Genomic DNA, 19,410 nt, shown 5'->3' with positions numbered 1-19,410 from the left:
CACCACCAACTGACTTGGAGTATGGCAAAGCACAGATCCTAAATAAGGCGCAAAGATGCTACAGTAAGACTGAGTTCCTCTTAACCCTTATTGGAGAAATCATATTCCAATGGTGGCTTTTTTTTCAATGTAGGAGAGTCTTTAATTTTATGCAAGGATTGATTAGAAGAGTAGTTTTGGACACAGTGCTATTTAAACAGATCTTTGTTTAGGGTGATCAAGAGCTGGGAAGCTTTACAGACATCTAGCCGCTTGTTTGGTCTATATTTTTTTCTTATCCTACAGATCTAAGAGCAAAATCAGGTATAAAGAGGCCTTCAAAAGTGTCCGTTGATGCCAACAGTGGCATACATGAGCAAACCCAGCTCTTGAGAGGTTGAGGCAGGATGGCAAGTTGGAGGCCAGCCTGGGCTACATACATGCTAAAATCTTATCTCAGGAAAAAATAGTTACTGACTGTGAAGACAGGGGCTACGTAGGAAGGGGAGATAAGCTTTGCTAACGGTGAAGAATATGCTGTTAAAGAAAGGTATGGGATAGGGGTATAGATTGGTGGTGGAGCATTCGAGAAGCATGATCCAGGCACTGAAGTTCATCTGCAGTGTGATTGTGGCAATGATGGCGGAGGAAGAGGAAAAAAAAAAAATCCGTGTGCAAACACAACCGAACAGAACGAACCTGAAAAGGACAGCAGAACAGAGACAGCTCACTCTCCAACTCCTGATCTGAATCTAAAGTTTAAAGAACAACAAACCCCATTGATCTGGACTCCAGAGAGTTGCTTCAACAGCTTTGTCTCCAAATATTTGAAAACTGCTTACTTCTCTGTTTCCACTAGAGGGCCTAATATATTCTTTCTTTCTTTCTTTCTTTCTTTCTTTCTTTCTTTCTTTCTTTCTTTTTTTTTTTTCTCTGACCCTCACTGGACCCAAATACATACACACACACACACACTTCCAACAAGCAGTCTGCTCTCCCACTCCTTTCTACTTCTAGCTGTAAGAGGATAGAATTCCAAGAACACAAAGCTTTGTTACACTCCTACTTCAGAGAAGGGTAGGAGGGAGTTAGAGGTTTGGGGCGGGGCCGGGGTGCAGGATGCCTGGGTCCCCAGTAAACCCCAATCTTTGGTCTCTTCTCGGTTCAGCCTCACGAACCAACCATGCTGCTCCAAGAGTCCAATTACAAGTAGAAAAAACTGAAAGGCTCTGACTTCAGCCGCTACCTTTGCCCAGCAACTTCTGTGCCATCTGCCAAGGCCAGAGGGTAAAGTGCTAGGGTTGGGTACGGAGAAAAGGTGAACACAGTCAAACGTGCTTTATGCACCTAAACCTCCACCCTGGTCTTAAGGAAAGGATATGGATTTTGGAGAGAAAAAGTTGTGCATAGACAAGTCCGAGGAGGAGCTGAGGTACTCGGAGGAGAGGTAGGCAATTATCTCAGGCAGGGTCAAGCAGTGTGGAGCCATGTGGCGAAGGAAATGTACCTAGGTCTAGCGTCAAGTGTGGAACTCTGGCCTTGCCCCCTCTGGATTCTCCTGAATGGAGTCATTGAGTTGGGCAGGCGCGTCCAAAGTGACGATTCGGAGACTGGAAGGCCGGCCAATTGCTGACTAGTTGCTGGGTGGTTCCAATCGGCACCCTGACCCCTACCTTGGCCTTCCAGGGAAGGGATGATGGGAGACGCTTTGACTAAATAGAAGAGAAAAATAGAAGTAGAGCTGCCCCAGGCGTGGGAAGACAGAAGCGTGGGAGTGGAGAAAGTGGCACAAACCAGAGCCCTGGAGATACTCTGGAAACGCGGAGCAGATTGTGTTGGAAAGCTGGCAACAGCGGTGGTCTCGGGCGCGGCGGGAGGGCAGGCTGGGTCGGGGGCGGGCAGTGTGTCGTCAGGAGCTGGGCGGCCCCGCGGCGGCCGCGTCTTCCTAGCCCATCCCCTCAAGCCCAGCTCGGGCTCCGGCGCCCCAGCTCCGACCGTGCGCTCTCCTGGGTCAAGTTAGAGCCCACCGAGAGCCCCGCGCCACTCGCGCACTCTCGCACCCGGGCAGAAGGACTGCGGAAGGGGCCGCCCCACGGGCTGGGTGAGGGCTGCAGCGTCCAGAGAAGGAAGCGTTGACAGCTGGAGCCGGCTGCTGGAAGGGTTTGCGCCGGGACGCGGGGGTTGCCGTAGCGCTACGCAAGACGGGGTAAGCTGCGTTTCCCCCAGACCTTCCCTCCACCCTCATCCCTCTTGCTCACCCGGAGAGCTGGGGAAGCTCAGCTCCCGGGAACTCGGAAGAAAGGTGCCTTTTGGAAACCCCAAGGTGCCACACGGGTGAAGAAGGGTTCTTCTTTGGCCTCCGATCCTTTCCACACCTGTCCCGGGGAATTTTCTGAAAACACTGGGTGGAAAGCCACTTTTCAGCTTTAAATGAGAAATGAACCTGACTACCGAGGAAGAAAAGTAAATATTATTGGTCATCTCCACAGCCTCGGAAAATACAAGCCCACATCCCCCAACTATGCCAACATCGTAACTTCCTCCTGTACTTGTAGCTATGACACCCTCCGACACCCTCCGTACAGGAACATAGTGCCACCCCCTTATTCGGGCAACACAACTATCCTTGTTGTTTGTGATGATTCAATGACTTCTGATGCTTCAAGGAAAACAATATCTCTGAGTAGTAGCAGGGATGGGGAGAAAAGAACGGACCCTCAACCCTGGGCAAAAGGGATACGTGATGTGGTTAGTCCCGCTCCTTAGGCTTGGCTCTAAAGCGAGAAGTACCTGCTCTGTGAAGTTTCTTGCTGGGACATTCTGAATGTCCTAGAAACACGCTAATTTTTGAGTAATGGTGAATTTGAAAGTGAGCAATGGAGCGAAAGGAAACGTTAAGTGTTAGTGCCGGTTGTGGAAACCTTACCTCTTCAGTAGCTGCAATTTTAGTATTCAGTGTTTAAAGTTAGGTCTGGAAAAGGAGAGGCATCAAGATTTGGTGGACGTACTTTGGGCAGATTGTCTAGAGTCTGACTGTGATCCTGAGCCCAGGATGTTGTAGGATTGTTCCCCTCCAAGTCAGTTTCTTCTGGTCTCACCCCAAGTTGGTAGAGGTGAGTCGGGAAATCAGCGGAGGGAAGGGAAGTGTGAGTCACAGATAGCTGGGGGTAGGACTACAGACCCCACCCTTCCAGCCCTGCATCTGTCTGGACTAGCCCAGGTTATAGCTTCAGGGCTGGGATGAAGTGGAGGACAACATTGGACTTGTTCCAGGTCTTTAAGATCCTGGGCTCCTATAGCTTGCTCTCCTTCAGGTCCAGGGGCAGATGACCTGAAGTCAGGGCATCTGAATAGATCCCTAGAAGACCCCATGTCCAAGGTCCCAACACACAGATGTTCCTCACTCTATAGTTTCCAGCCACCTCCTCATTTTCTCCGAGGCAAATTCACGATCCTGATGCTGCTACATGTCTGTACCTGACATAAGTATTTTCACTTTAAAGTGGAAGGAGTCTGAGTCACTAGAATTTGTGAGTTCTTGACTTAAAGGTGTAATTCTTCCTAATATCCGAATGTGTTTCTTTTTCTCATTTTGGGGAGGGTTGTGGGGGAACGGGGTCTCACCAACGTCTCCCATGCAGTCCTTAAACTTACTTTGTAGCCAAGGCAGACCTCGAGCTCTCCATCTTCTGGTCTGAGTCTCCTGAGTGGCCAGAATTGTCTTTGCAACTGCACTTCACCTGGCAGAAAATTATTTTCTGTGTATTAACCCTATATAATATTGACTGATGTTTATTGAATTCTAATTCTGTATTCCACACTTACTATGTATTATTGCTATACAAACTTACTTAAAACCCACTTTGTGACCAATTGGGTACCTATTTATTGATAAGATTGGGCTAGTGTATATAGCTCAGTAGCTGTACATTACTGAGGACCACCTGACATGCTTGAGATCTTAAGGCCCTGAGTTTGATTCCCAGCTTTAAATTTTTAATGTGGTTCAGTGAGTAAAAGGACTCATCCAAGAGCTGTGATTCCAACATGCACCTAATTCAAAGGTCCATTCTCGAGCAGGGTGTGGTCGCAGATGACTATAAGTAACCCCAGCACTTAAGAGGCTGTACCAAGGGCTACATCATGAGACCCTGGCTCAAAGGCAAACAACAAAAGCAAGGAATGTCTTCAGTTTCCATTACACATCGCCTCTTCCAGGCGTGAGACTTGGGGAGTCCAAGAAGGGACAGGAAGGACCTGTGCCATTGTGAAGAGTGACCAGAGAGAAGACTTGGCCTCTCCCTGTTCTTCGTTCCTTGTTTGTTTTCTCCTCAGTTTCCATTTCCCAGAACTTTGGAATCATCTAAAATTCCCCATCAGTAATCAGAGATACTAATTAAGCTGTTTAATCTCTATTGATCATAAGGCTCTTACATTCATTAGCTTTGTTGGCAGCAAAGGATGGGTTGTAGTCATGGGTGGGGCCAGAAAGGCAAAGTCCTTTTCTCAGGTGTCATCGTCCTAAAAGATCATTTTCGAATCTTCTCAGAGAGTCTTTGGAACACAGATGTTATTTACTACGGACCCTCCAAGTTGTCTCATACTTTCCTGACTGCCAGGTGGACACTCGGTGGCATCCTGTTTATCCAAACTTGGACTCGTAGACCCCACCAAAAATGGCTACCCAGGTTTATAGAACCATTTATACAAGCGACACTGAGAGTTCAGTCCATGCTGAGTCCTTTTTTTAGATACTGAGGAAAGAGGAGAAAGAAGACTGATAAGGTCCTACCCTTGTGGAACCAAGGTTTTGGTGAAATATGGACACTCAAAGACGGGATAATAATTTCTCCTTGTGATTTCACAGGGAAGCCACACTGAGATAGAACAAAAAAAAGTACAGAGACCCAGGCAGGAGATTTACATGAGTCTCAAGCCAGCTCAGGCTAGTGAAACCCCGCTTCAGTGAATGAATGAGTGAATGAATGAGTTGGCTCCAACATCAAGGAAGTTCTCATGAAGAAGCTGATATTTTAGGTGAGACATGGCTCTACTGGGATTAGGGGAAATGTCCTCATCAGGCAGCACAGCAAATGCTGTGTGATAGGTAAAGCCTTGGACTGCTTGAGAACAAGAGGGCAGCGTGTGGCAGGGAGAGCAAGTGAAGGCAGTGCTCTGGGGCTGGAGCCGCACTCCCGCCTTATCAGTTGTCCTGGGCTCTCCCAGCCTTGAGCTTCAGCCGTATCGTCCTTCTCCTCTCTTCCTCTTTATTTTTTTTCCCCTCTTTTATAAAGTTTTATTTTTAGTGTGTGTGTGTGCATGTGTGTGTGTGTGTGTGTGTGTGTGTGTGTGTGCGCGTGCACACACACATGTATGCACCAGAGTAGTATAAATTAGTGTGTTGGTCTGAAAACAACTTTGTGGAGTTGGTTCTCTCTTACCTTTTTCTCTTCTTCCTCTTCCTCTTCCCCTTCCTCCCCCCTCTTCCTCCTCCTCCCCCTCCCCCTCCCCCTCCTCTTCCCCCCTCTTCCTCCTCCCCCTCCTCCTCCCCCTCCTCCTCCTTGACAGGGTTTCTCTGTGTAACTGCCCTGGCTGTCCTGGAACTCGCTCTAGACCAGGCTTTCTTTGAACTTACAGAGATCCGTCTGCTTCTGCCCCACATCCTCCAATCTGCTTCTGCTCCTTCCCGCACCCCCACCCCTAACCCGGAGTGCTGAGAGTAAAGGTGTGAGTCACCACCATCCAGCTCATGTTCAGTTTCTGAAGAGATTATTTTTACTTAGGTATGAGTATCCCGTGTGTATTTGTGGTACATGCCAGAAGAGGGCATCAGATCCCATTACAGATGGGTGCTAGGAACTGAACCCAGGACCTCTGGGAAAGTAACCAGTGCTCCTAACGGCAGAGCCACCTCTCTCTCTCTCTCTCTCTCTCTCTCTCTCTCTCTCTCTCTCTCTCTCTCTTTCTCTCTCTCTCTCTTCTTTTTCTTTTTTCTTTTCGGAGCTGGGGACCGAACCCAGGGCCTTATGCTACCACTGAGCTAAATCCCCAACCCCCAGAGCCACCTCTCTTACCCTTATATGTTCTGTGTGCAATAAAGGTAGCCAGGCTTGTGCAGCAAGCCTTTACCTGCTGAACCTTCTCATCACCCCTTCTTGGGTTTGTTTTTGTTTTTGATTTCTTTATTTGTTTTTTGAGACAGGATCTGGCTAAAAGGACTAGAAGTCAATATGTAGAGCTGTCCTCAAACTCAGAGACCTACCTACCTCTGCCTCTTGAGTGCTGAGGTTGAAAGCACAGGCCACCAAGATCGATGGATTTTATTTTTAAGTTCTGTGTATACATTTGAGTGTCTGCCGTGTGTGTGCAGTGCCTGTGTAGGCAGGAGAAGAGCACCATGTCCCTTAAAGCCGGCATTAATAGGCTGTTGTGAGCCCACTGATGTGTGTGCTAGGAATCAAATCAGGTTCTCTAAAAGATTGGCAAGTAAGTTTTCGTTTGTTTTTAGACATGATCTCTCTACATAACCCTGGCTGTTCTGGAACTCACTATGTAGACCAGGCTGGCCCTGAACTTACAGAGATCCTCCTGCCTCTGCTTCCAGAGTGCTTCCATTAAAGGTGTGATGTGAGGGGTTGGGGATTTGGCTCAGTGGTAGAGCGCTTGCCTAGCAACCGCAAGGCCCTGGGTTGGTCCTCAGCTCCGAAAAAAAAAAAAGGAAAAAAAAAAAGAAGGTAAAGGTGTGATGTGCTCTACCATGTGGAACTTAGTTGTAATTTTTTTTTAAAGATTTATTTATTTATTATATATGAGTACACTGTAGCTGTCTTCAGACACACCAGAAGAGGGCATCAGATCCCATTACAGATGGTTGTGAGCCACCATGTGGTTGCTGGGATTTGAACTCAGGACCTCTGGAAGAGCAGTCAGTGCTCTTAACCGCTGAGCCACCTCTCCAGCCCTTAGTTGTAATTTTTAACATAAAGTCTCACTGGCTTCAAAGTCACCATCCTCTGGCTTCAGCCTCCCCATTGCATTCTGGGATTACAAGAATGCATTCTGGGAAAGCAAGAATGGCTGACATGAGGTTTTTTAAAAAATGAAAGAGGCAGGCTGCGACTGTAGGGTTTGTGGGAGCAGGTCAGGGTTAAGAGACGCAGGCATGCTGCGTCCTAAGGCTTTGATGCAGGTACTAAGCCAAGCCAACACTGGAGGAGTCCAAAGCACCCTGCTGCTGAATAATGAGGGATCGTTGCTGGCCTACTCCGATTATGGGGACACAGATGCCCAGGTCACCGCGGCCATCGCCAGTAACATCTGGGCCGCATACGATAGGAACGGGAACCAAGCGTTTAATGAAGACAGTCTCAAATTTATCCTCATGGACTGCATGGAGGGCCGTGTAGCCATTACCAGGGTGGCCAACCTTCTGCTATGTATGTATGCAGAGGAGACTGTAGGCTTCGGGATGCTCAAGGCCAAGGCCCAGGCCTTGGTGCAGTACCTGGAGGAACCCCTCACCCAAGTAGCAGCCTCATAATAGTGTGATGGAGGCTGGAGTGGGAAAGGGGTGGTGACTGGAAAGAGCAGGGCCCCGGAAACGCCTCGCTGGGCTGGGGGAGGGCTTGCTTTTTTCTAAATAAATTTTCAACTCTTAAAAAAAAAAATGGGGGTTGGGGATTTAGCTCAGTGGTAGGGCGCTTGCCTAGGAAGGGCAAGGCCCTGGGTTCAGTCCCCAGCTCCAAAAAAAAAAAAAAAAAAAGAACAAAAAAAAAAATGAAAGAGGATCTCAATGTATCCTACACTGACCTTGAACTTGCCAAGTAGCCATGGATGACCTTAAAATCCTTGTGTTTCCTCACAGTCCCTCCCACAGCTTTCCGGTACTGGAATCACAGGTGGAGGCCACCAGAAGTATTTTTGGTTTTGGTTCTGGTTTTTTCCCAGAGAGAGGGATGGGTAGTTTTAGACAGACATGTTCTCATGATGTAGCCCACTTTGGCCTTGAACGCATGATGATCCTGCCTCCTCTTCCTGAGAACTTGGATTTCAGCTGGTAAAGCACTACACTGCTTGCTTGTTTGTTTGAACGTTTAATTCTCTTGTGTTATTTCTTAAAATTGTTTTCATTTAAATATTTAGTTGTATTAATACAGTGATAGTTGCTGTTTCTTGTAGGCTTCCTTTATAGCAGACATAATTTGAGGTATTCTTAATATAGTCTATTTAACTTTACAACTGTGAAAGGTATGTACCATTCTCCGTTTTGCTGGTGTAATTATTCCAAACCACAGGCCCAGTGGAATCCTGTTAGGTGTGAGCAGTTCTAACTCCTCAGCAGCCTGGTGCTATTTATTTCTGTAAAATATGTAATTACTGCTGTTGCTGTTATTAAATTACCAAGGTGGGTTAGGCTGTAGCTCAATTGTAGAACGTTTGCCTCGGAGACCCAAGACCCCAGATACAATAGCTTATCCAGGTCAGTGGCTCTGGGAGGCCTATTGCTGAACAGTTTGATGCAGTCTGCTCTACACAACCAGTTCTCCCAACAGCCGGGGCCAACTAGTAGGGAGACCTTTGCAAGCAAACAAATAACATCATCAAGAAATGTCACCGTTTATTATTCAGTCCTTAAGGCAGGTGTTAGTCGGTACCGCGTAATTATTCCCGTTTGATTCCTGGGTCCAGTACCAAAAGGTGGGGCTCCATAAACGCTGGTAGCCCAGCATGGTGGAAGATCTGGCATCATAGCCGAGTCTGCAGCAAGCAGCTCAGCAGTCCTGCACCCAGGAAGCTGGAGCCTTCCTTGCTAACCTCCTCCAGTCCCACTAGCCAAGTCCCCACCCTTCCCTAGAAAGCCCCAAGCCCCGGGATATGAACAGGACTAGGTAGGATCTCAGCCTAGTTCTGAGTCACGTGTCCGAAGCGCTAGAGGTCGTTGCAGGGGTGTGGCTCGGGGGAGTGGTGGCTGGAGGAGGAGCAAGATGGGGTCCTGCCTTCTGAGGTGTGCTGAGGTAGTAAGAACCTTGGGAGGATAGGAGATGGGGAGGGGCCACACAGCCTGAAAGGGTGGGGGGAGCCTGAAAAAGGCCAGGCGCATCCCGAGGAGCTGGCGGGGGGGGGGGGGGGGGGGGACGGTTTCGGGGAGGGGCAGTGAGGATGGTGTGGTGATAGTGGTCTGATGAATCAAGACAGATGGGACAAGTCCGAGTGGAAGAAAGACACAGAAATGAAAGAAAATGTCAGAGATGAGTCAGAGAAAGACAGACAGGACAGGCCTTGTCGGGGAGAGTTGGAGACAGACACGGGGTAGGGCGGGGGCGGGGAGGAATAAAGAGAAAAGAAGCACAGGGTGCAGACAACTGGCATTCTCCAGTTCTCTGGTCTTCCCCTAGGCTTACCCTCTGAAAAGCAAACATAAGAGGCTGTACAACCAGGTTATCTCTGCGATCAGCCTCAAGCAGAGAAGAAAGATGGCCAAAGACAAGGGCCTCATCAGCCCAGAAGACTTTGCCCAGCTGCAAAAGTACATAGACTGTGAGTCTTTCTCCTGGCCCTTCAGTTCTGGAGGCCTCATTCTCCTGACACTTAACTTCAGTGTCCCAGCCACCTGGAGCTGGTCTCCTTACACAGCCCACCACGCCTGAGGCTCCCACCTCTGTCCACCTTTCCTCCTGACTGTTTGCTGTAGGCCTCAAAGGGGGAAAAGAGGGCGATTGCTGGAGGAGCTGACATGTCCTTGCCCTTCTTTTTTTAATTTTTAAGGACTTAAAAAAATTATTTATATATAAGTACACTGTTGCTGTCTTCAGACACACCAGAAGAGGGCATCAGATCCCATTACAGATGGCTGTGAGCCACCATGTGGTTGCTGGGAATTGAACTCAGGACCTCTGGAAGAGCAGTCAGTGCTCTTAACCGCTGAGCCATCTCTCCAGCCCTGTTCTTGCCTTCTTACAATGGCTCTGTTCATTCAACCCCTTTTGAGCTGTAGGTGTCCAAGTGGAACTCTGGCAAAGGGCCGCTCACATTGTTCTTGTCTCACTGTCTTCTTACGCAGACTCCACCAAAAGTGTCAGCGATGTGCTGAAGGTCTTTGAGATGAACAAATATTGCCAAGGAGATGTAAGTGGCATGGGGTACCCTTTCCTCGACTACCTCTCCACTGGGATCCCCAACTTCTAGGAATTTTTGTGGGCCCGCTTCTTGCTCTTCCCTCTAAACACCCCATTGTTACCTGCAGCTATTGCTTTGGAACAGAACGAGAGATCCTAGTAACTCAGGAGATGGTCTAAGAACTGTATTCTGCCTCGTGCTTATCAGAACTCCGCATCCGTCGCCTATTCCCATTCCTCAGTCCCCAGCTTCTCCATCCTGCAGACTCCCCAAATTAATAGTCACTTTTTAAAAAAATTATTAATTTTTATGTATATGAGTACACTGTTGCTGTCTTCAGACACACCAGAAGAGGGCACCAGATCCCATTACAGATGGTTGTGAACCATGGTGATGTGGTTGCTGGAGTTTGAACTCAGGACCTCTGGAGGAGCAGTCAGTGCTCTTAACCACTGAGCCGTCTCTCCAGCCCACTGATACTCACTTTTATCACAGGAGATTGGGTACCTGGGATTTGAACAGTTCCTGAAAATGTATCTGGAAGTGGAGGAGGTTCCCCATCACCTATGCTGGACTCTGTTTTGGTCCTTCCATAGCAGTCAAGACTTGGATGAGGAGACTGAGTCAAAAGGTACGATTAAGCCTGGGCCTATGGGGGAAAATGTCAAAGTAGTTTGACTTAGAGTTGAAACTGTCACATACTGTGGGCGGTCAAGAGAGAGGGAGGTAGAGGGTGCTGTCACTGAGCTAGGTGCTGGTAAAAAGAAAGATAAAAGGGAGATCTGGGAAAGCCACAAGAAGAAAGACCCAAGGGAGATCTGCCCACGGATCTGCCATGTTTTCATCTTGTAGCCAATGTGATCTGTCTCAGTGACGTCTACTGCTACTTCACCCTCCTGGAAGGCGGCAGTCCGGAAGACAAGCTAGAGTGTGAGTTCACCATTCCAGCCGGGGGTGAGGTGGAGGAGGGGAAAAGGGAAGCGGGGTGGGGGGTGGGGGGTATTCCCCAGGCCCCTTTCCATATTCCTTTGGGATTTTTCAAGACAGCAAGGTGAGACCTGAGACTGGGCCTGTTCCCTCTGTTCTCCTGAGCTGCCTATACCTAATGCTACCCACCACCGTCACTTCGGTTCCTGTGCCTGTCTATCCCCATGGAGGTGGCCTTGGATGTTCATGGCACATAGAACTGTGTGTGGCCTCTGTTGTACTTATCAGGGCCAGCATGCATGGCTGTTTTCCCTTCCTTTTTTCTTTTTTTTTTTTTTCTCATTTGTATGTGTAACCCATCCTGGTCTCAAATTGTCTATCCTCCTGCCTCAGCTTCCTGAGTCCTGGGATTTTAGGTCCATACCCTGTGCCTCCCTTCTTTCTAATCTCTTCTGTCAATCCTATTCCTAGCTTCAAGCTCCCTCCATATCTCTTGATTTCTGAATCCTTGGGAGTTTTTGTTTCGGTTCGGTTTTTGCTGTGTTTAATATTTCTTTGAGACAGGGTCTCACTATGAATGCCTGGCTGGCCTAGAACTTCCTATGTAGAGCAGCATGGCCTTGAACTCATAGAAATCTACGTGCCTCTGCCTTCCAAGTGCTGGGATTACGGCCCACCATGCCTGGCCTTGGGATGAATTCTTTGGCTCTCTCTCATAAACTGACCCAGTTCCTCAAACACTTCACAGTCACCTTCAAGCTGTACGACATGGACAGAAATGGGATCCTAGACAGCACAGTGAGTTGTGGGACACGTGTGGTAGGAAAGGGAGTCTGTCCATCTGCCCGTGCTCTTACACCCGGACTTTCCCAGGGTCTCTAGAAACAGGGAGAAGGTCGGAGGTGCAGCTCAGTGGCTCAGAGCTTGCTAGCGTACACAAGACCTCGGGTTCAGCCCCATTTAAGAAAGAGAAAGCAGGAGACAGTGGTGTGGAGAAGATTCTTAGTCCCCTAGGACTAACTGTGGAAGTGGGTCCCAAGAGCTTAGACTGTAAAATAAAGGAGCCAGAGGATATGGGCCCTGTGAATGCTTAACTTGTCAGAGGTGCCTGAGAATGAGAGGGGAATCTGGAAGTGGAATCCAGGAAGCCTGATTTCTGAGGATGTCTGTGCAGCGGCCATAGTAAGTGGCTGTGGCTTTGTGGTGACAGTAAGTAGCTAACTATGGCTTTCCCCCTCTTATCTCCAGGAAGTAGAAAAAATCATCCTGCAAATGATGAGAGTGGCTGAATATCTGGACTGGGATGTGTCTGAGCTGAGACCGGTGAGGCAGTTTGTCTACCCCTCTCCCATGGGCATCTGGTTCCTCTGCTAGAATGACTCTGCGTGATGTCCTAGGAGACAGTGGAGAGGGTCTGGGAGTCAGTCCCAGCAAAAGGCCTTTCTCCCTGTCCAATCAGATCCTTCAGGAGATGATGAAAGAGATGGACCGGGATGGCAGTGGCTGTGTCTCCCTAGCTGAGTGGGTCCGGGCTGGGGCTACCACTGTGCCCCTGCTTGTCCTTCTGGGGATAGACATGGTGAGTGGAAAAGGGTTTTGTAAGGACGGGTCAAGTGCTGCCTTGAAATGTACTCCCCAGAGAAACAAGCTTAGCCTTCTAAGAAGTTGGCACCCTCTGTGACCTCCTAGACTATGAAAGATGATGGACACCATATATGGAGACCCAAGAGATTCTCCAGACCGGTCTACTGCAACCTGTGCGAGTTGAGCATTGGCCTCGGCAAACAAGGCCTGAGCTGTAACCGTGAGTTACACTGGGAAGGTGGGAGCGGGGAAGCTCAGCAGTTAGTGGGGATGTGCTGCTAAGATTGCAGAGAAACAGGGATTTGAATTTGGGGCTCTGCCACTCACTCTCTGTGATCCTGGGAAAGCAACATAACTTCCTGTCAATTATTATTATTTGTACGCTGTGCTGAGTTTCAAACCCATATGTCTTTTTTTCTCCGAAATAATCTTTTTTTTTTTTTTTAAGACTTATAAATAAAAAGACAGGATCTCTCACTGTAGCTCAGACTGGCCTGGAACTGTATGGCCCAAACTGACCTCAAAACTCCCAGCAATCTTCTTGCCTCAGTAGCAGCAGTGGCGCTGCTGTCACTGCCACTCCTTCTCCTCTTCCTCCTCCTCCTTTTTGTTTTTGAGACAGGGTCTCTCTTTGTAGTCCTGGCACTTGCTATATAGACCAGGCTGGCCTCAAACTCACAGAGACCCCCCCGCCGCCGCCTCTGCCCCCTGAGTGCTGGGACTAAAGGTGTGCACCACCACACCCAACTTACTCGGCCTCTTGAATGTGGCATTAAAGAATGAGTCATCGTGCCGGGTTTCATGCTTTCCCTTAACCTTTAGCTTCCTTGACTGAAAAAGATGGCTGTGAACAGTAAACAGTCACACTGTTGTTGCTAGCACATGCCTGCAGTACCAGCATTCCTCAGCTTAGATGGGAGGATCTGGAGCTGCGGGCCAGCCTCAGTTACAGAGGAAGTTTAAGGACAGCCTTAAGTACAACCTGGACTACGTAAGACTGTCTCAGAGCAAACAAGCAGGGATGCGAGATGAGTCTGGGTAAGGGCACTTGCTGCCAACTGTGACTTTCTGAGTTCGAGTCCCTTGAACCTACAATGAAGGGATCGAGAACTGACCAGAGAGAGGTGTGCTCTGATCTCTCACGTACACTGTGGTCCATGCGCACCCACACACGGACACGTGCAACTGATTAATTAAAGGGAGGCCTTATCATTTTTCAGTACGTCAGAGATTCAATTATTTTATTGACTGTGTAGCTTTGGCCTGGCCTAGATCAATAGAGCAGGCTCGCCTCAAACTCCCAGAGAGCTTCCAGCCTGGTTCCAGCCTAGCATAGGAGACAGACAGGAGGTGGTACTTGCAATGTTAGGACAGCGAGGTGAGCTTTGCCCTTGCAAACTTCTCTACCACAACCTGGCAGCAAGGGTTGTATGTCTTGTTCCAGTGAGTGATCCTTCCTCACTCCCAAGAAAGGAGAACAGGGGAAAGGCCACAACTGAGGCTCTGACCTTCTTCCCTCTCCCCAGTCTGTAAGTACATTGTTCATGACCACTGTGCCATGAAGGCCCAGCCTTGTGAAGTCAGCACCTATGCCAAGTCTCGGAAAGACATTGGTGTGAGTGACCCTATGCCTGCTCATTCCCACACTGCTAACCCCATCCTGGCCCTGGTCCCTATCCCCTTTCTGCCCTCATTGCTCTCCACACACGAGGTGCTCCCAGACAAGGGCTTTCCTCTCTCCCCTAAGGTCCAGCCACACGTATGGGTTCGAGGAGGCTGTCATTCTGGACGCTGCGACCGCTGTCAGAAAAAGATCCGGACCTACCACAGCCTAACGGGACTGCACTGCGTGTGGTGCCACCTGGAGGTCAGTTCAGGAACTGCCCCTCCAGGCTGAGCCCCATAGACCCTCTCTACTCTCTCACTCCAACAGTTACTCTTGCTCCCAAGGGCTTTCTTCCTGTCCATACTCCCAAGCGGAGAGCTGACAAGGTCTCCTGCATGGTTTCTGTTTCCCTTCTGTGCTCCTAGATCCACGATGACTGTCTGCAGGCTGTTGGTCCCGAGTGTGACTGTGGACTGCTCCGTGATCATATCCTGCCTCCGTGTTCCATCTACCCCAGGGTCCTGGTAAGTCCCTCAGCAGCAGCTGGGAGGGAACAGGAGCTTTCCCTGAACAGGAAAGCATCCTTGCTTTCTTATGAATACCACTACACATGGTATTCCTTTGGTTTGATATGGAGTGTTTTTTTACTGTTTCTCACTATGTGGCCCTGGCTAGCCTGAAACTTGCTGTGTAGACCAAACTAGCTTTTAACTCAGATCTGCCCCTGCCTCTCTGCCTCTGCCCCTCTGCCCCTGCCCCTGCCCCTGCCCCTGCCCCTGCCCCTCTGCCCCTGCCCCTGCCCCTGCCTCTGCCAAGTGTTGGGATTATAGGATAGGTGTGAGCCACCATACCCAGCCAGCGTGACATTTAGAACAGAGGATCCAAGTGAGACCCACCAATTTGATCCCTGGATAACCCGTATTGTCTTCCCCTTTCCTTGTTCCCAGGTATCTGGACAGGAGTGCAAACAGAAGACCACAGATGTTACGAGCCTGTGCACCCCTGAGGCTTTTCGGGTACAGGGCTGAGGGTCGTGGGCCTAAAGGTCACGACAGCTTTTGATTGGAGGTTTCTGGGGAGAGACTGAAGTGGAAAGTAGGGGATACCTGCTCTCTAAAAACCCCAGCTTGGTAGAGGAGAGAGGAAAAGCATCTTGGGAAACGCCATTCCTGTGCCCTGTAGGGCCTGCTTTCAGTCCTTGACAAAATCTTGCTTTATTTATCCTTACTGTCTTCCCCCACTGCAGATTGAACCTGTTTCTAACACCCACCCCCTTCTGGTCTTCATCAATCCTAAGAGCGGAGGCAAGCAGGGGCAGAGGTGAGGAGGGAGGCTCTGGTTCTTCCCAGATGGGGGGAGAGGATCAGAGTGTGTGGGGAGGAAGGGAATGTGTGTGTGGAGGGGGTTTTTTGGGGGAGGACATTAGAAAAGAGTAAAGAAAAATGGAATAGTGTATGAGTCCCGTTGTCCGTGCTATCGGCCTTTCTTTTCTTCTCATGCAGCGTGCTTTGGAAGTTCCAGTACATTCTGAACCCTCGGCAGGTGTTTAACCTGAAGGATGGTCCGGAGCCAGGGTGCGTATAGGTGAGGGGTTGTGTCACAGGGTTTGAGGTGTGTGCGTGCGACTGTGTGTGTGTGCATGCTCAAGGGGAAGGAGAGAGAGAGAGAGAGAGAGTGGGTGTCTGCTCGAGAGGAGACCCAAGAGCTCAGATTTCTAAATGCTTTTTCTCCCTAATCACTAGGCAATGCATTACTCCCGGACTCAAAAGACAGAGCAGAAGTAGTTTTGGTTTTCTCGAATTGCTAAAGGATAGCAAGAACTTCCCCATTGTACTTTACTAGAAACTCAAATCTTTTTAAAGTTTTTCCCAGTGGTGCATAGGAGTCCGTCTACCCTAGTCTTCATGCTTGCTGGGAAGGCATTTACCAACTGAGCCTTCTGCCCAACCGTTTACATTTTGATGATGATGATGATCTCTCTCTCTCTCTCTCTCTCTCTCTCTCTCTCTCTCTCTCTCCTGTGTGTGTGGTGGGAGCTTGGAGGTATTTGCTTGAATTGGGGCCAAGGAACAGTTTCAGGTGTCACCTTCAGGAATGCTATACTTCCTTTGAGACAGGCTCTCTCAGTGGCTCAGCTCACTAACGAGGCTGGTCTAGTTGACCAGTGTCACCTCCCTGCAGGACTATAACAACAACACACATCACCACGCCTGGCATTGCTATGTGGATTCTGAGGATCAAACTCAGGTCTCAGAGCTTGCAAAGCCAGTGCTTTATCAGCTGAGCCAGCTGCCCAGGTCCTAACTGAAGTCTTTTGATGAGGGGGAACAGGGTCATAGGAATGAGAGACAGGAAGTGACTTATCTGTCCAGGACTTGGGTAGATTTCAGTTACCCTCCTTCATTTTCTCTCTTCCCTTTCATCCCAGGCTCAGGTTTTTCAAAGACGTTCCTCAGTTCCGGGTGTTGGTGTGTGGTGGAGACGGCACCGTAGGCTGGATTCTAGAGACCATTGGTCAGTGCAGGGAGAGCCTCCCTCTGGGCAGGAGATGGGGGCAGTCGCATTCCAGGGCCAGCCTCCTCCATCTATGTCTTCACCTGCCTCCTCCTCAGACAAAGCCAACTTTCCCATTGTGCCTCCAGTCGCTGTGTTGCCCCTGGGCACTGGAAATGACCTGGCTCGGTGCCTAAGATGGGGAAGAGGTAAGTGGTAAAGAGGAGTTTTGCTGGGGACTGCGGAGCTTTAAGAGAAAGACATGGGACTGGAGAGATGGCTCTGCAGTTAAGAGTACTGACTGTTCTTCCAGAGGACCTGGGTACAGTTCCCAACACCCACACGGTAGCTCACAACCATCTGTAGCTCCCATCCTAGACGATCTGTGTAGCTCCCATCCTAGACGATCTGACGCCGTCCTCTGTGGGTACAGCAAGCACACGGTGCACAGTCCTAGAGGCAGACAAAACATCCATTCACATTAACAAGTAAATAACGAATAAATAAGTACTGTTGGGGAGGGGGATTAAAAACCTAGGGTTCTGGTATAAAGAGAGAGTTGGAAAGAAGAGAGGCACACAAAACCAGTACCAAGGTAGAGTGGCCAAAGAAAGCTGTGGAAGAAACAAAAGACGAGATTCAGAGTCAAGGGCTGTTGAAGGTGACCGTTCCCTTCCCCTAGAATTGACATGTCTTTCTCACAAACAACTCTAGGGCTCAGGATAAAGGAGTGTGGTGGGAGAGTGAGGAACAGTGTGGGGGTGAGAGCTGTGTTCGAACTGAGGACCTAGCAAGGGTCATTCGCACATCAAGCAGCTGTCTGGCCACTTCTTTTTTTTGATTGTCAAACCACAAGCCACATTGTGAGGAGATAGCAGAGGATAACATACTCCCTCCCTTGCTCTCTCTCCCTCCCTCCCTGTGGACCAAGCTGACTTTGAACTCACCAGAGGATAGTTATCAGGTTTTGGGAGTCATTTCTCTTCTGCCACATGGGTTCCTGAGATTGACATCAGCCTGGCATCAAAGTGCCGTCACCCACTGAGGCAGCTCACTGACCACTCGCTGATTTCTTTCTGAGGCAATTGCTTCTGTCTCCTAGTACATTCCAACTTCTGTGCTGTGTGTTTAGAAAAATGATCACTCTGTGTTTTAGCTGCACAGAGACCTACCAGCCACGTGCGTGCCTGGTGCCTACGGAGGCTAGGCACTTTCTAGTTGTCTTCTCCAGTTCACCTCAGTCCATCTGGCTTCATGGTGGTTACTTAACCATTTTCCCTTTGAAGCCACTGAGGCTTTTGAGGGTATAAACCTTGAACCACAGTCCTCTCTCAAAGAACTTAAGAAAAAAACAGAAAGCTCTCTGACACTATAATGTGAGACTCTTTTAGTTGTCTTACTGTGTTTTGTTTATTTGGGGTGTGTGTGTGTCTGTGTGTCTGTGTCTGTGTCTGTGCACGTGCACACGCGCACGTGCACACATACATGGATACAGCAGCACACACTTGCAGGCCACAGTGTATATAGCTTTATTCATATGAGTCCTGAGGATCACACTCAGCTCGATTACTCTTGGCAGAGAGTACATTTACTCACTGAGCCACCTCTCAGACTTATATATAGATATATGACCAGTTTTCAGCTCACTTCTCCGTTTTTCGAATTAGGCACTTTGAAATTCCGTATTTGATTCTTCGCTGTGTAATGTCGATGAGGCTTTCACAGGGTTCTGTGATTCAGCCTGAATCATGAGCACAAGGACATGCAGGACGTTGCCAGGTTTGGTGCCATTTCAGCACTCAGAGGCAGAGGAAGGCAAACCTCTGCGTTTGGCACCAGCCGGATTTAGGTGTGTAGCTAGCTTCAGGTCAGCCAGGGCTGCATAGTCAGATGCTCTCACAAGCATGCACGCGCACACACACACACACACACACACACACACACACACACACACGCACTGTGTGTGAGCACCGTGACATTACTCCTCATGTAAAAGTATGCCGAGCCAAGTTCAGAGCCCAGAACACACATAGGGACAAAAGGAGAGAACTGTCTCCATGACTCACAGGGTTGTCTTCCAATGTCCAAAGGCATACCATGGCTCGCATCTTTTGTGCATACATGCACACACACCCACACATGCATGCATACAAACATTCCCATGTGTGAACACACACAAGCATAAATGAATACACACACACACACACATATATATTTTTTAAAGATTTACTTATTTTATGTATATGAGTACACATGTGTCTTGTCTTCAGATACACCAGAAGAGGACATCAGATCTCATTACAGATGGTTGTGAGCCACCATGTGGTTGCTGGGATTTGAACTCAGGACCTCTGGAAGAGCAGTCAGTGCTCCTAACCACTGAGCCATCTCTCCAGCCCAAGTACATATATTTTCTAAGTGGATGAAAAATGTCAATGATTTTCAAGGCTGAAAATCCATCTTGAAGATTGATGTGGTGGCACACGCATTTAATCTCAGCACTCGGGAGGCAGAGGCAGGCTGATCCCTGTGAGTACAAGGAGTCAATGTGGTCTACAGAGCAAGTTCTAGGACAGCCAGGACTGTAAAGAGACACCTGACCAGAAAGAAAGAAGAAAAGCAAGGAAGAGAGAGAGGGGGGGGGAGGGAGAGAGAGAGAGAGAGAGAGAGAGAGAGAGAGAGAGAGAGAGGGGAGATACATATTT

General features: G+C 49.0%; 1 protein-coding gene and 1 pseudogene across 16 annotated transcripts in view; both read left to right on the top strand.

Annotated features, from left to right (window-relative positions):
* Positions 1 to 122: 122 nt before the first annotated feature.
* Dgka (diacylglycerol kinase, alpha) overlaps positions 123 to 19,410 on the top strand; it is a 27,935-nt gene continuing 8,647 nt past the window's right edge. For 4 of the 16 annotated variants that reach the window (XM_008765013.4, XM_008765012.4, XM_063262933.1 and 1 more), the window contains exons 1-16: positions 7,785 to 8,993; positions 9,375 to 9,516; positions 10,040 to 10,104; positions 10,591 to 10,726; positions 10,948 to 11,025; positions 11,681 to 11,820; positions 12,271 to 12,345; positions 12,482 to 12,601; positions 12,712 to 12,826; positions 14,133 to 14,473; positions 14,638 to 14,736; positions 15,160 to 15,228; positions 15,459 to 15,532; positions 15,715 to 15,786; positions 16,641 to 16,726; positions 16,825 to 16,914. In XM_008765013.4, coding sequence (XP_008763235.1) covers positions 8,964 to 8,993; positions 9,375 to 9,516; positions 10,040 to 10,104; positions 10,591 to 10,726; positions 10,948 to 11,025; positions 11,681 to 11,820; positions 12,271 to 12,345; positions 12,482 to 12,601; positions 12,712 to 12,826; positions 14,133 to 14,473; positions 14,638 to 14,736; positions 15,160 to 15,228; positions 15,459 to 15,532; positions 15,715 to 15,786; positions 16,641 to 16,726; positions 16,825 to 16,914 — 1,732 coding nt within the window. In that variant the 5' untranslated portion in view covers positions 7,785 to 8,963. 16 annotated transcript variants of the gene reach the window in all.
* Positions 7,079 to 7,635, top strand: Robld3-ps1 (roadblock domain containing 3, pseudogene 1; annotated as a pseudogene).

Source organism: Rattus norvegicus, chromosome 7 (assembly GCF_036323735.1).
Source record: "Rattus norvegicus strain BN/NHsdMcwi chromosome 7, GRCr8, whole genome shotgun sequence".
Lineage (NCBI taxonomy): Eukaryota > Metazoa > Chordata > Mammalia > Rodentia > Muridae > Rattus > Rattus norvegicus.
This window is presented reverse-complemented; position numbering and strand designations above follow the sequence as displayed.